The 16,329-nt window shown below is 48.5% G+C and overlaps 1 protein-coding gene across 1 annotated transcript; it reads right to left on the reverse strand.

Moving 5' to 3' along the window:
• Positions 1 to 9,407: 9,407 nt before the first annotated feature.
• LOC119336682 (probable mixed-linked glucan synthase 6) lies at positions 9,408 to 15,804 on the reverse strand. Its single transcript, XM_037608757.1, has 3 exons — positions 15,153 to 15,804; positions 12,698 to 13,442; positions 9,408 to 11,605 (listed from the first exon to the last, which is right to left on the reverse strand). Exons 1-3 carry the CDS (start codon positions 15,461 to 15,463, stop codon positions 9,836 to 9,838), a joined length of 2,826 nt encoding a protein of 941 aa, XP_037464654.1. The 5' UTR covers positions 15,464 to 15,804; the 3' UTR covers positions 9,408 to 9,835.
• Between the last annotated feature and the right edge of the window lie 525 nt (positions 15,805 to 16,329).

Consider the following 16,329-nt stretch of genomic DNA (forward strand, 5'->3'; position numbering starts at 1 on the left):
CTCTAGGGGGGCGGCGCCCCCCTAGGGCCCCTATATAAAGAGGGGGGATGGCTGCGCACCCAAGCCCCTGGCGCCTCCCTCTCCCGCCGTAACACCTCTCCCTCTCGCTGAGCTTGGCGAAGCCCTGCCGAGATCGCCGTTGCTTCCACCACCACGTCGTCGTGCTGCTGGATCTCCATCAACCTCTCCTTACCCCTTGCTGGATAAAGAAGGAGGAGACGTCTTCCCCAACCGTACGTGTGTTGAACGCGAAGGTGCCGTCCGTTCGGCGCTAGGATCATCGGTGATTTGGATCACGACGAGTACGACTCCTTCAACCCCGTTCTCTTGAACGCTTCCGCTCGCGATCTACAAGGGTATGTAGATGCACTCCTCTCTCTCGTTGCTAGATGACTCCATAGATTGATCTTGGTGATGCGTAGAAATTTTTTATATTCTGCAACGTTCCCCAACAGCGCCATCATGAGCTAGGTCTATGCGTAGTTTCTACGCACGAGTAGAACACAAGATTGTTGTGGGCGTCGATTTTGTCAATTTACTTGCCACTACTAGTCTTATCTTGTTTTGGCGGCATCGTGGGATGAAGCGGCCCGGACCGACCTTACACGTACGCTTACGTGAGATAGGTTCCACCGACTGACATGCACTAGTTGCATAAGGTGGCTAGCGGGTGTCTGTCTCTCCCACTTTAGTCGGATCGGATTCGATGAAAAGAGTCCTTATGAAGGGTAAATAGAAATTGGCATATCACGTTGTGGTTTTTGGCGTAGGTAAGAAACGTTCTTGCTAGAAACCTATAGCAGCCACGTAAAAACACGCAACAACAATTAGAGGATGTCTAACTTGTTTTTGCAGCATATGCCTTGTGATGTGATATGGCCAAAAGGATGTGATGAATGATATATATGTGATGTATGAGATTGATCATGTTCTTGTAATAGGAATCACGACTTGCATGTCAATGAGTATGACAACCGGCAGGAGCCATAGGAGTTGTCTTTATTTTTTTTTGTATGACCTGTGTGTCATTGAATAACGCCATGTAATTACTTTACTTTATTGCTAAACTGTTAGCCATAGAAGTAGAAGTAATCGTTGGCATGACAACTTCATGAAGACACGATGATGGAGATCGCAATGATGGAGATCATGGTGTCATGCCGGTGACGATGATGATCATGGCGCCCCGAAGATGGAGATCAAAAGGAGCAAAATGATATTGGCCATATCATGTCACTATTTGATTGCATGTGATGTTTATCATGTTTTTGCATCTTATTTGCTTAGAACGACAATAGTAAATAAGATGATCCCTCATAATAATTTCAAGAAAGTGTTCCCCCTAACTGTGCGCCGTTGCAAAAATTCGTTGTCTCGAAGCACCACGTGATGATCGGGTGTGATAGATTCTAATGTTCACATACAACGGGTGTAAGCCAGATTTGCACATGCAAAACACTTAGGTTGACTTGACGAGCCTAGCATGTACAGACATGGCCTCGGAACACAAGAGACCGAAAGGTCGAACATGAGTCATATATCAGATACGATCAACATGAAGATGTTCACCGATGATGACTAGTCCGTCTCACGTGATGATCGGACACGGCCTAGTTGACTCGAATCATGGATCACTTAGATGACTAGAGGGATGTCTATCTGAGTGGGAGTTCATTATATAATTTGATTAGATGAACTTAATTATCATGAACTTAGTCTAAAATCTTTGCAATTTGTCTTGTAGATCAAATGTCCCACGCTAATGTTGCCCTCAACTTCAACGCGTTCCTAGAGAAAACCAAGCTGAAAGATGATGGCAGCAACTATACGGACTGGGTCCGGAACTTGAGGATCATCCTCATAGCTGCCAACAAAGCATATGTCCTAGATGCACCGCTAGGTGAAGCACCCGTTTTCCCAGCAACTCAAGACGTTATGAATGCCTGGCAGTCGCGTAGTGATGATTACTCCCTGGTTCAGTGCGGCATGCTTTATAGCTTAGAACCGGGGCTCCAAAAGCGTTTTGAGCAGCATGGAGCATATGAGATGTTCCAAGAGCTGAAAATGGTTTTCCAAGCTCACGCACGGGTCGAGAGATATGAAGTCTCCGACAAGTTCTACAGTTGTAAGATGGAGGAGAATGGTTCTGTCAGCGAGCACATACTCAAAATGTTTGGGTTGCACAACCGCTTATCTCAACTGGGAGTTAATCTCTTAGATGACGCGGTGGTCGACAGAATCCTCTAGTCGCTCCACCTAGCTACAAGAGCTTTGTTATGAACTTCAATATGCAGGGGATGGTGAAAACCATTCCTGAGGTATATTCAATGCTGAAATCAGCGGAGGTGGAGATCAAAAAGGAACATCATGTGTTGATGGTCAATAAAACCACTAGTTTCAAGAAAGGCAAGGGTAAGAAGAACTTCAAGAAGGACGGCAAGGGAGTTGCCGCGCCCGGTAAGCCAGTTGCCGGGAAGAAGCCAAAGCATGGACCCAAACCTGAGACTGAGTGCTTTTATTGCAAGGGAAGAGGACACTGGAAGCGGAACTACCCCAAGTACTTAGCGGACAAGAAGGCCGGCAACACCAAAGGTATATGTGATATACATGTAATTGATGTGTACCTTACCAGTACTCGTAGTAGCTCCTGGGTATTTGATACCGGTGCGGTTTATCATATTTGTAACTCAAAATAGGAGCTGCGGAATAAGCGGAGACTGGCGAAGGACGAGGTGACAACGCGCGTCGGGAATGATTCCAAGGTCGATGTGATCGCCGTCGGCACGCTACGTCTACATTTACCTACGGGATTAGTTTTAAATCTCAATAATTGTTATTTAGTGCCAGCTTTGAGCATGAACATTGTATCTGGATCTCGTTTAATATGAGATGGCTACTCATTTAAATCTGAGAATAGTGGTTGTTCTATTTATATGAGAGATATGTTTTATGGTCATGCACCGCTGGTCAATGGTTTATTCTTAATGAATCTCGAACGTGATGTTACACATATTCATAGTGTGGATACCAAAAGATGTAAGGTTGATAACGATAGTCCCACATACTTGTGGCACTACCGCCTTGGTCACATTGGTGTCAAACGCATAAAGAAGCTCCATGCTGATGGACTATTGGAGTCTCTTGATTACGAATCATTTGACACATGCGAACCATGCCTTATGGGCAAAATGACCAAGAATCCGTTCTCTGGAACAATGGAGCGAGCAACCAACTTATTGGAAATCATACATACTGATGTGTGCGGTCCAATGAGCGTTGAGGCTCGCGGAGGCTATCATTATGTTCTCACTCTCACTGATGACTTAAGTAGATATGGGTATGTCTACTTGATGAAACACAAGTCTGAGACCTTTGAAAGTTCAAGGAATTTCAGAATGAGGTAGAGAATCAACATCACCGAAAGATAAAGTTCTTACGATCAGATCGTGGGGGAGAATATTTAAGTCACAAATTTGGTACGCACTTAAGGAAATGTGGAATCGTTTCACAACTCACGCCGCCTGGAACACCTTAGTGTAACGGTGTGTCCGAACATCATAATCGCACTGTATTGGATATGGTGTGATCTATGATGTCACTCACTGATTTACCGCTATCATTTGGGGATACGTTCTAGAGACAGCTACATTCACTTTAAATAGGGCACCGTCTAAATCCGTTGAGACGACACCGTATGAATTATGGTTTGGGAAGAAACCTAAGCTATCATTTCTAAAAGTTTGGGGATGCGATGCTTATGTCAACAAACTTCAACCTGAAAAGCTCGAACCCAAGTCGGAAAAATGCGTCTTCATAGGATACCCTAAGGAAACCATTGGGTATACCTTCTACCTCAGATCTGAAGGCAAGATCTTTGTTACCAAGAACGGGTCCTTTCTGGAGAAAGAGTTTCTCTCGAAAGAAATAAGTGGGAGGAAAGTAGAACTCGATGAAGTACTGCCTCTTGAACCGGAAAGTAGCGCAGCTCAGGAAGATGTTCCTGTGGTGCCTGCACCGACTAGAGAGGAAGTTAATGATGATGATCAAGGTACTTCGGATCAAGTTGCTACTGAACTTCATAGGTCCACAAGGACACGTTCCACACCAGAATGGTATGGCAACCCTGTCCTAGAAATCATGTTGTTAGACAACGGTGAACCTTCGAACTGTGAAGAAGCGATGGCGGGCCCAGATTCCAACAAATGGCTTGAAGCCATGCAATCCGAGATAGGATCCATGTATGAAAACAAAGTATGGACTTTGACAGACTTGCCCAATGATCAGCGAGCGATAGAAAATAAATGGATCTTTAAGAAGAAGACAGACGCGAATGGTAATGTTACCATCTATAAAGCTCGACTTGTCACTAAGGGTTATCGACAAGTTCAAGGGGTTGACTACGATGAGACCTTCTCACCCGTAGCGAAGCTGAAGTCCATCCGAATCATGTTAGCAATTGCCACATTCTACGATTATGAGATATGGCAAATGGACGTCAAAACGGCATTCCTTAACGGCTTCCTTAAGGAAGAATTGTATATGATGCAGCCGGAAGGTTTTGTCGATCCTAAGAATGCTAACAAGGTATGCAAGCTCCAGCGCTCCATCTATGGGCTGGTGCAAGCATCTCGGAGTTGGAACATTCGCTTTGATGAAATGATCAAAGCGTTTGGTTTTATGCAGACTTATGGAGAAGCCTGCGTTTACAAGAAAGTGAGTGGGAGCTCTGTAGCATTTCTCATATTATATGTAGATGACATAATTTTGATGGGAAATGATATAGAACTTCTGGACAGCATCAAGGCCTACTTGAATAAGTGTTTTTCAATGAAGGACCTTGGAGAAGCTGCTTACATATTAGGCATCAAGATCTATAGAGATAGTCGAGACGCCTCATAGGTCTTTCACAAAGCACATACCTTGATAAGATATTGAAGAAGTTCAATATGGATCAGTCCAAGAAGGGATTCTTGCCTGTGTTGCAAGGTGTGAAATTGAGCTCAGCTCAATGTCCGACCACGGCAGAAGATAGAGAAAAGATGAGTGTCGTCCTCTATGCCTTGGCCATAGGGTCTATCATGTATGCCATGGTGTGTACCAGACCTGATGTAAACCTTGCCATAAGTTTGGTAGGAAGGTACCAAAGTAATCCCGGCATGGAACACCGGACAGCGGTTAAGAATATCCTGAAGTACCTGAAAAGGACTAAGTATATGTTTCTCGTATATGGAGGTGACAAAGAGCTCGTCGTAAAGGGTTACGTCGATGCTAGCTTCGATACAGATCTGGATGACTCTAAGTCACAAACCGGATACGTGTATATTTTGAATGGTAGGGCAGTAAGCTGGTGCAGTTGCAAGCAAAGCGTCGTGGCGGGATCTACATGTGAAGCGGAGTACATGGCAGCCTCGGAGGCAGCACATGAATCAATCTGGATGAAGGAGTTCATTACCGACCTAGGAGCTATTCCCAATGCGTCGGGGCCGATGACTCTCTTCTGTGACAACACTGGAGCCATTGCCCTTGCCAAGGAGCCCAGGTTTCACAAGAAGACCAGGCACATCAAGCGTCGCTTCAACTCCATTCGTGAAAATGTTCAAGATGGAGACATAGATATTTGTAAAGTGCACACAGATCTGAATGTCGCAGATCCGTTGACTAAACCTCTTCCGCGAGCAAAACATGATCAACACCAGAACTCTATGGGTGTTCGATTCATCACAATGTAACTAGATTATTGACTCTAGTGCAAGTGGGAGACTGTTGGAAATATGCCCTAGAGGCAATAATAAAATGGTTATTATTATATTTCCTTGTTCATAATAATTGTCTATTGTTCATGCTATAATTGTGTTATTCGGAAATCGTAATACATGTGTGAATACATAGACCACAACATGTACCTAGTGAGCCTCTAGTTGACTAGCTCGTTTATCAATGATGGTTACGGTTTCCTGACCATGGACATTGGATGTCATTGATAACGGGATCACATCATTGGGAGAATGATGTGATGGACAAGACCCAATCCTAAGCATAGCACAAGATCGTGTAGTTCGTTTGCTAGAGCTTTTCTAATGTCAAGTATCATTTCCTTAGACCATGAGATCGTGTAACTCCCGGATACCGTAAGAGTGCTTTGGGTGTACCAAATGTCACAACGTAACTGGGTGGCTATAAAGGTATACTACAGGTATCTCCAAAAGCGTTTGTTGGGTTGACACGAATCGAGACTAGGATTTGTCACTCTGTATGACGGAGAGGTATCTCTGGGCCCACTCGGTAATGCATCATCATAATGAGCTCAATGTGACCAAGTGGTTGGTCACGGGATCATGCATTACGGTACGAGTAAAGTGACTTGCCGGTGACGAGATTGAATGAGGTATTGGGATATCGATGATCGAATCTCGGGCAAGTAACGTACCGATTGACAAAGGGAATTATATACGGGATTACTTGAATCCTCGACATCGTGGTTCATTCGATGAGATCATCATGGAACATGTGGGAGCCAACATGGGTATCCAGATCCTGCTGCTGGTTATTGGCCGGAGAGTCGTCTCGGTCATGTCTGCATGTCACCCGAACCCGTAGGGTCTACACACTTAAGGTTCGGTGACGCTAGGGTTGTAGATATATTAGTATGCGGTAACCCGAAAGTTGTTCGGAGTCCCGGATGAGATCCCGGACGTCACGAGGAGTTCCGGAATGGTCCGGAGGTGAAGATTTGTATATAGGAAGTCCAGTTTCCGCCATCGGGAAAGTTTCGGGGGTCACCGGTATTGTACCGGGACCACCAGAAGGGTCCCGGGGTCCACTGGGTGGGGCCACCTATCCCGGAGGGCCCCATGGGCTGAAGTGGGAAGGGAACCAGCCCCTGGTGGGCTGGTGCGTCCCTCTTGGGCCTCCCCCTGCGCCTAGGGTTGGAAACCCTGGGGGTGGGGGCGCCCCACCTGACTTGGGGGGGGGGGCAAGTCCCCCCCCTTGGGCACCCCCCCTTGAGATTGGATCTCTAGGTGGCCGCCTCCCAGGGCCCCTATATAAAGAGGGGGGAGGGAGGGCTGCGCACCCAAGCCCCTGGCGCCTCCCTCTCCCCCCGTAACACCTCTCCCTCTCGCTGAGCTTGGCGAAGTCCTGCCGAGATCGCCGCTCCTTCCACCACCACGCCGTTGTGCTGCTGGATCTCCATCAACCTCTCCTTCCCCCTTGCTGAATCAAGAAGGAGGAGACGTCTTCCCCAACCGTACGTGTGTTGAACGCGGAGGTGCCGTCTGTTCGGCGCTAGGATCATCAGTGATTTGGATCACGACGAATATGACTCCTTCAACCCCGTTCTCTGGAACGCTTTCGCTCGCGATCTACAAGGGTATGTAGATGCACTCCTCTCTCTCGTTGCTAGATGACTCCATAGATTGATCTTGGTGATGCGTAGAAATTTTTTATTTTCTGCAACGTTCCCCAACAATTCCCTTCTTCCAGTTGCCAAAAGGAGTTTTACACAGATTGGATTATTCCCGATCAAGATTCTTTTGGCATGGAGATAGCGAGCGAAAGAAATATTGACTGGCTAAATGGAGTGTGGTTTGCCGTCCCAAAGACCAAGGCTGGTTGGGCATTCATGACATTGAGGTTAAGAATAGGGCCCTCCTCGGCAAATAGTTGTTTAAACTACTGATGAAAGATGGTGTATGGAAAACCCTCCTGAGGAGGAACTATGTGGGTTCCAAGGTGGTATCCCAAGTATACTGGAAGCCTGGAGATTCTCACTTTTAGGCGGGTCTAATGACTATGCAGGAACATTTCTTTTCCTATGGATCCTTCTCAATTAAGGACGGCTCGAAAATTAGATTCTACGAGGACAAGTGGCTAGAAAATGCCACACTTTGGGAATAATATCCGGCTCTATACAACATTATGTGTCACAAGGTGATACTATCGCCATGGTAATGGAATCATTTCCACCAAATGTGACATTCAGAAGAGATTTAATTGAATCCAGACTCCAATAGTGGTACATCCTGCTTCAACGATTGTCCACGATGCAATTGTCACATCTGTCTGATGTATTTCGATGGAACCTACATGGGAATGGACAATTCTCATTGGAGTCTATGTATAGAGCGTTAATCCAGTCTGATGTGCTAGTTGATAATAACTAGAAGATCTGGAAGATGAAGATACCTCTTAAGAATAAAATATTTGTATGGTATCTTCGTCACGAAGTCATTCTTACTAAAGATAACTTTATTAAGGGGAATTGGCATGGAAGTCCGCATTGCGTTTTTTGTCATCATGATGAGACAATAAAATATTTATTCTTCCGATGCAAACTGGCTCGGTCTATATAGTGAGTCATCCAGATAGCTTCTAGCTTGTATTCTCCTTGTAGTGTTGCTAATGTATTTGGCAACTGGTTACATGGGATTGATCACAGGTTTAGAACTCTTCTTAAGGTGGGAGCGCTTGCTGTTATTTGAGCGCTTTGGCTATGTAGAAATGATAAGATTTTTAACGATAAAAGTACTTCTCTAATGCAAGTTATCTACATATGTACCGAGAATCTTCGTTTATGGTTCTCTCTACAACGCGTGGAGAATCGAGACCTATTTACGCGGGGGGTTGTACACGATTGGAGGATACGGCGAGGGGTAATTTTACCCAACATGGGTGGCAACATGATCTTCGAATTGACCCACCTCCGCTTTAGGCGTTATACAGACTCTACATATTTCTTGGTATTCTGCCTTTTTATTTTTTTTGTTTGTATAAGAGGACTTTGTTTGACTGTATGCATCTTAGTTATGCATAGGCCGGATGTAACGCTTAAACCTTTTAAGTAATAAAGCGTCCCTTTTCAAAAAAAATGCAGCTAAATTGATAAGACAATCTTATCAACCATGATACGTTGCTATAAGAACACGACACCAATTATCCCTTTATAGATGGTGTTTTTTCGTCGAAGAGATGTGGAATGCGGAGGATACGCCCAACTCTGACGTCCACAATTGAAAGTAGATCAGGAACATTAACAGTGCAACTTCAGATCGATCACATGGCTTCCAGCTTTATACAAGTTAAATACTTTCCGTCCTAAAATTTTTTCTTAGATTTGTCTAAATATGAACGTACAAGTCACATTTCAATATTAGATACATATGTATCTAGACGAATCTAAGATAAGAGCTTTAGAACGGAGAGAGTATTCGGTAACACATAGTGGGACAGAATAAAGCTAACATAATGAAGAGAACATGCCCGGCTCAATCATCAGTCTCCCACTACTGTCAAGCAATTAGACGGTAAGTAGTACTATTATTGTTGGACGAAGTAATAATTGTGTATATTTGCATAAATATACTATAAGTAGATTCCCTGACAAAAAGACATCAGTGGCGACAGGGAGGTGAACACATGCACGAATTAATGAAATTAAATTTATTGTTTCCATATAATACTACTAAAAGAATACCGCCCTCCACCCCACGGGCCCAGCACTCCCAGCCTCTCTCATCTCTATACATCGTCGAGCATGTACATCCCGTACCCGCTAAGTCGTCTCCCTTGTTCTTGGCGTAATGTATAATTAAGTACATAATTAATTACCACAGGTAATTAAGAACTAAATCAAATCAACACCATCTTTTTTCTGGACAAAACTAAAAAGAAACGGGCAAAAAAGTGAAGAAAAAAATTAAAAAATGCAAACTTTGGCGGGCTCTGCTTGTCGATCAGATTGATGCATGCACTGTTGAGTGGATGACTTGTTGTTTCTTGTCTCAGGTCATCTTGTCCGGATGCGCGGCGGCAAAGTCGTGGACAGTGGACAGGGACCTCACGGCCAGTTGTAGTACCCTGCGTCGACGAACTTCTTGCCATGGTGACCATGCACCGTTGTGTGCTTGCCTCCCGAGCTATGCATGTGGGGGATGTTGATGTAGAGCACGGCGGTGATGACGAAGGTGAATGCCCACCAGACGAGCACCACGACTGGCGTCTTGCCGTGCTTCCCCAGGATGCCCTTGGCGAACGGGTAGAGGTGGAACAGCACCCAGAAGTTGAAGAAGACCCCGCCGGCGACCTTGAGCCAGTGCGTCCACTCGCCGTCCAGCACCTTGGCGAAGGCCACCGCGGATCCGATGATGTTGACGAAAATGATGATGATGGGTGTGATCATCAGCGGCGTCCAGCGGACCACGTAGAGGTCGGCGTAGGGGTCCTTCTTCTCGTCTCCCGACGGTAGCTTGGATGTGAGCTTGAAGGAGATGTCACGCCGGAATATCACCTTGGTAAGCACCTGGCACACGGCGGCGAGGTAGGCGGAGCAACTTGCCGTCATCCAGAACTGGCCGTTCCTGAACCACTCGAAGACGGTGACCCCGGCCCACTTGACCTCCAGCACGGCGATGACGAGCAGCGTGGAGAGCACGATGCCCAGGTAGACGTAGAACATGGTGGTGGGGCGCTGCACGATGAAGTGGCCGGTGACGAAGGAGAGCGCCGGCACGGTGGTGTAGAAGATGAGGAAGATGGCGGTGAAGGGGTAGGTGGTGATGTTGATGTAGGCGACGCGCTGCAGCGGGTGGAGGTAGGTGCTGCCGAAGAGCGGGTTGTTCTTGGAGAAGAAGATCTCGAGGGAGCCCGTGGACCAGCGGAGCACCTGGAAGAGCCTCTCCGTGAGGTTGATGGGTGCGGTGCCGATGAAGGCGTGTGGGTAGATGGAGCAGTAGCGTGACCGCCACCCCTTGATATGCATCCGGTACCCGGTGACCACGTCCTCCGTCACCGTGTCGTACACCCACCCGATCTCTTTGCCCCACCCGGTCTTCTTCTCGAACGCCGCCGCCGTCACGTTCACCGCCTCCACGATGGTCGCCTCGTCGGCCACGATGCCCTCAGCCGCCGCCGCGTAAGGCGACGGGTGCGACGCGCGCGGGATGCTGTCCACGAAGGCGTCCGACTTGCCGTACGTCTTCTTGGGCAGAGGCAGGAAGCCGTGCTTCCCCTTGGCGGGCACCGGCGCGGCCTTGGCCTTGGCCATTGTCATCTCGAGGCTCGGCTTCTCGTACTTGGTCTTGGCGAAGAGCCCGGCGAGCCTGGGGAAGCAGGGCCCGCCGACGTTGATCCTGGGCGGGTCGAAGCCGTAGACGGTGATGCGGCGGAAGAGACACCCGGTGCCGACGTAGATGGGGCCCTGCATGCCGTCGAGGGCACGGAGGGTGCCGTCGAAGAAGATGCGGTTGTGGTTGGCGTAGAGGTCGGTGGGGTCGACGCCCTCGAAGCGCTGCGGGAACTGGACGAAGGCGACGGTGTCGCTGTCGCGTCCCACCATGAAGCAGATGCCGGCGCGGAGGGCCTGGGAGTTGTTGATGTAATGGTCGCAGTCGAGGTTGAGGATGAAGGGGGAGTTGGAGAGCAGCGCGGAGGCGCGGGTGAGCGCGTTCATGGCGCCGGCCTTCTTCTGGTGGTCGTGTCCGGGGCGCTTCTCACGGGAAACGTACACCAGCATGGGGAGACGCGCATCCACGCCGCTGAAGTCCAGTGGGTTGTCAGCGCTCGCCGGCGGGCCCGTCTGCCGCCGGTGGCTCGGGTGGTTCAGCAGCACCTGCATCCATTGCACACACACCATTGTCAGCACTCCATTCCTCTTGCACTAGTAGTACAATCACAACTTGACTCTTTTTCTTTTTTGCGGATAAATCACAACTTGAGCTTAGGCAGATAGTGGTAGTAAAAAAAACAAGGTTAAATGAATGACATGGTTAATTTTAGCTGTTACTGCTCCATAGTAATAAAAGGTCAAATGATTCTTACTGGAGTGTTACTACTACTATGGGGTACCTTAGGGTGATTAGTGGTTGGAGTAATTAATTATTACTACAGACAGGGTTAAGAGTTGGGCAGAGTAAAGTGATGAATGATTGAGGCAGTTAACAAAGAAGCAGGGCCGGTGAATTGAATTAAATGGGTCATAAAGTGGAGGCTGTAGTGGTGTCGGGGGGAAAGGACCACCCCAACCACCATTCCTCGTCACAGCATGAATGAGTGGAACCACACGTTGGTGGCCACAGGACGGATGCGAGAAGAGAAGCATGCATGTTCTCTTCCATGTCTGTCCACAAGTGTGCTTGGCTGGCCGGCCGGTGGTTGCACTCTCGACTATCACCACGTCCATTCTGTCAAAATCTCCCTTGGATCGGCACAGCAGTGCAGGCAGGCATCACATCAGATGGCCACTAAGGACATGTACAATGGTGGCATATGGATACATATGCCTCATGACAAAAACTAATTTAAAGCATCTACATTAATTTTTTCTCTTCAATGCAAGCTATCACTAGTGGGCCTCATTAAAAAATAAAAAATAAAGACTCTAGTATACATGCATCTTTATTTTTCACTCCAACCTTTTCAGCTTTTGTCACCGGACCACATATTTTCTCTTCAAGCACCCGCCTCCTGAAGAGGATCTCGCTTCTCTATCCGAACCTACTTTACGTCATATCCGATCCTACATGGCATGCGAGGCATCACCTTAAGGCTATGCATTGTACATGCCCTAATAACGAGGCCCTAACTACTAACCAAGATTCCAACAACAGCAGCATGCATGCATGCAGACATGTACTCTAGTAGGAAAGAGACAGTAAGTAGGAGTAAGTAAATGGTAGTGATAATAAGAATAGTAAGTACTGACCCGGACGATGCCGGCGTGGTCGCCCCTGCGGTGGTTCTCGGAGGCGTCGACCCAGGTGCCCTCCCACTGGGTGCCGTCGGCCATCCAGGTGGGTCGGGGCTCGCCTTCCCGGTGAGCGTTGGCGGCGTTGTACCCGTCGTTGCGCTGCTTGATGTCATGCTCCAGGCTGTTGATCCTGGCCTTGAACTCGTCGTACTCCTTGCGGACGCGTCGGCGGTCGTTCACGAACTCGTCCTGGGCTCTCCCCATGTAGGGGTGGGACTTGAGCTCGAAGTAGCTCTCCGGGCCCCTCGGCTCAATCCCGTGCTTGCGGCAGAAGGGCACCCAGAGGGTGGCGAACTTGGAGGACTCAGCCAGGGCCTCGTAGGTGAGCAGCATGCCACTGTCGTCGGAGACGTAGCATGTGTTGCGGTCCACGGGGTAGTCGGCGGCGAGGATGGAGAGCACCGAGTTGGCGGTGGAGAGGATGGGCTCCTTGATGGGGTCGGCCGTGGTGACGAAGATGTCCAGCCCAGGGAGCGTGGAGGTGCCGTCGGGGCGGTCGAAGCGCTGCCGCAGCACGGCCAGGTCCGGCACGCGGTTGATGGGGTTCAGCTTGGGGAGCTGATCCAGCAGCCAGGAGAAGCCGAACCAGAACTCGCCGCAGATGGATGTCACCCACAGCCACATGGCGTCAGGGTTCTTGTGGGAGATACGCCAGATCACGAACAGGGTGAACGCGATGAGACGGACGAAGATCAGCACCCTGCATTGCATTATTCACATTCACCGTCAGTTACACTTCATCATCAACTCACTCTTACTAGTAAAAAAATGTTTGGATTAATCGAGTATGTTGGTACGATGATTGGGTGCAATTATTGGAGGGAACATGCGCCCTTTGCATTTCTTTTCCCTATCAGACAGCTAGTTCTAATTTCTTTTGCAAATGCCAAAAGGCGAGAGAGAGAAAGAGAGAGAAGGGTATCATGTTCTCATTGACAGCCAAGGCGGGAGCTGGCAAGTCAATGAGTGTGAGCTGGCACACTTGGCAGCAAACGGCGCCGTGTATGAGCACCGACATGCCTCGGCTGTCAGTAGGCCCGGGCCCCTCCCTCACCCGTCCGTCGTGCGCGGGCCAGAGGTGGTGCCGCTGGATTCCTTGCTCCATTAATGGGCCTCTTTTCTCGTTAGTAAGTTTTCTTCTTCTTCTTTATTTGTGCTATTGGCGCCAAAAAGTCGTTGGAACCTTCTCCTGCTAATCGTTACTACCACTAGTAGGAGTACTTTGGAGTAGGAGTAATCTTTTTCTTGTTAATCTTTGGAGTGCTTTGAAGATGTTGTGCCGAGTGCACTTCACATATCCTAGTAGTAGTGTTTATCTAGCACGCGCATTTCTTCTTCTTCTTCTTTGAGGGGACACGCGCATTTCTTCTGAGTTGTAACTCTGCCACTTTAATATGGCTTTTCTCGGTGCCAACATGACTCACGCATTCTTCTGGGGAAAAAGGCATTCATGCGGTGGCACCACCTCTTTTGCTTCTCCTCCTTTTTATGACATGATAATCTTCTTCTCGTTTTCTCCCCATAAAACGGCTGAACAAAAACTAACGTACTACAGGCTCCAGCAGTAGCATCATCCATCTATAACTAGATGCCGAAAAATCTCATATACTACCATACCATACTACGTTTCTCCAGTGACAAAAAAGGACATGTTACTTACTTTTATATCTTGTCCGAACCCTAAAAGTTTAACCAACTTTCTCACTGCGACGTCCCCAGGGAGAATGGCGACGAGGCTTTTAATGATGTGGCTTGGATTCACGTGCAAGCCAAGCCCACTGTCATCTCGTTTCACCTCGGATTCCTATTGCTATTGCAGAGAGGCCAACCCCCCCGCACACCCACATTTTATTAATTAACTCTACTATCTAAAGTGGCAAGGATTTATGAGCCGCCAGGGTGGCCACCGGGGCCCACCTGCCAGGCAGGCCCAACGGCTAACGTCCCCTCCCGCGGGCCCATGCAGCAGTGACTATGACTAGTAGTAATAAAATGGAAGAACCAGCGCCCCGCCGCACCGAGCCGACAGCCCACACCGGGACGCGCTGTTTTGGGTGGATTCGAGCCATCATTGGCCCGCCTCTGACGTGACCTGTCTCAGACTTATCAATTTTTAATCCAGGTTTACATTAATTAACTATTTTTTACTGTGATTAACACCGACCAGACAATGCTACTACTAGTACTAGTCCTAGGAGTACTAGCGATACTAGTAATCTTCATGAGCACCGCCACCGGTCAAGATCAAATAATCCTGACTGTCAACCTTGGCGTGGTGCTTGTTGGTTTAATCATTTTAGACTTGTTGTGCAAAAGAGTAATAATAAATAAATACTTCTTACAGTAAGTATGAAATAGTAAGTAGTAATTGTTACTATGACGCAGATATAGGGGGTTTTGTTGCACGTACCGGTAGGGGTGGAGGAGGACACCCTTGATTTTCTCGGTGCGGAAGACGGGGCGGTCGTCAACGGCGGCACCGCTTTCGTCGGTCTCGCCGTCCTCGCCGAGCTCCACGCCCACCCAGCTCTCGTCGTTGACGGCGCCGATCTGCCCCATGGCCACGATGTCCATGTCCAGCGAGGAGGCGGCGGACGCCACCGCGGCCGATCCCGTGCAGGCGCACACCTGAAAGCCGCACACGCAGGGCTTGTCGCTGGCAGCGGCAGCAGCAGGCTCATTGCTCCGCACGCGGCCTCCTCCGGCCACCGCTGGCGCCATGGCCGTGGTCCTCAATGCACGCACTCTCCTTTACGACAAGGAGAGCAGCAGCAAGAATGGGAGGGAGGCAGGCAAGGTAGCTCTCCACGCTCAGGCAATGGGCGAGGCAGCCTTTAGCATGTGCAGGGAGAGAGAGGGAGAGGGAAAAGGAAGCAATGAATGAATGTAGGGGAGGGGAGGGGGAGGTGCGAGAAATGACGAGTAAAGTACGTGGGGGATTTATGGGCTGGGAGGCACAAGAAGTGTCGGTAGGGGTTTCAAGCTTTGCTCTGCTCAGCTCGCTTGTCTTGCTGAGCTATCCAACCAACGGGTTGGAGGTGTCTGTGGGTTTGTAATTGTGTTTCAGCGGTGTGCGGGTGTGTTTATATGTAGGTGGTGGACTGGCGAGCACATTGCGGTGTACGCGTGTATGCCCAGCCCAGCCCAGCCCATATGCATATCATCTCGCCGCACCGCACCGCACCTCACCTACCTACCAGGCAGGTTGCTTCCACTCATATTCCTGCCCCTGCCTGCTGTGCCATGTGATTTGTGATGCCCTCCCCTCCCTGCGCAAGAAAACTAGAGATAATTAGCTAGCATTTCCGATTTTTTCTTTGTATCTTTTCGCTTGCATAAGTATTGTTGATTAATTAATGAATTGATTGGTGCCGCAAGATGGGACGATTTCCTTTTTCCTCCACCGATTGATTGTTAATATGTTAATGTAATACTAATACTAATCAGAGAGGAGGAGGAGGAGGATGAAGAGGAGCTGGGCGTAGAATAAATGCACCGGGGCGATGAGTGGCGATGATGATTAGTTTGTTTGTTATGTGCCTGGTTTTTTTTTTCTTCTCTTTCTTAACTACTAGGTGGGGTTTGTG

The sequence above is a fragment of the Triticum dicoccoides genome, chromosome 7B, assembly GCF_002162155.2.
Source record: "Triticum dicoccoides isolate Atlit2015 ecotype Zavitan chromosome 7B, WEW_v2.0, whole genome shotgun sequence".
Classification (NCBI taxonomy): domain Eukaryota; kingdom Viridiplantae; phylum Streptophyta; class Magnoliopsida; order Poales; family Poaceae; genus Triticum; species Triticum dicoccoides.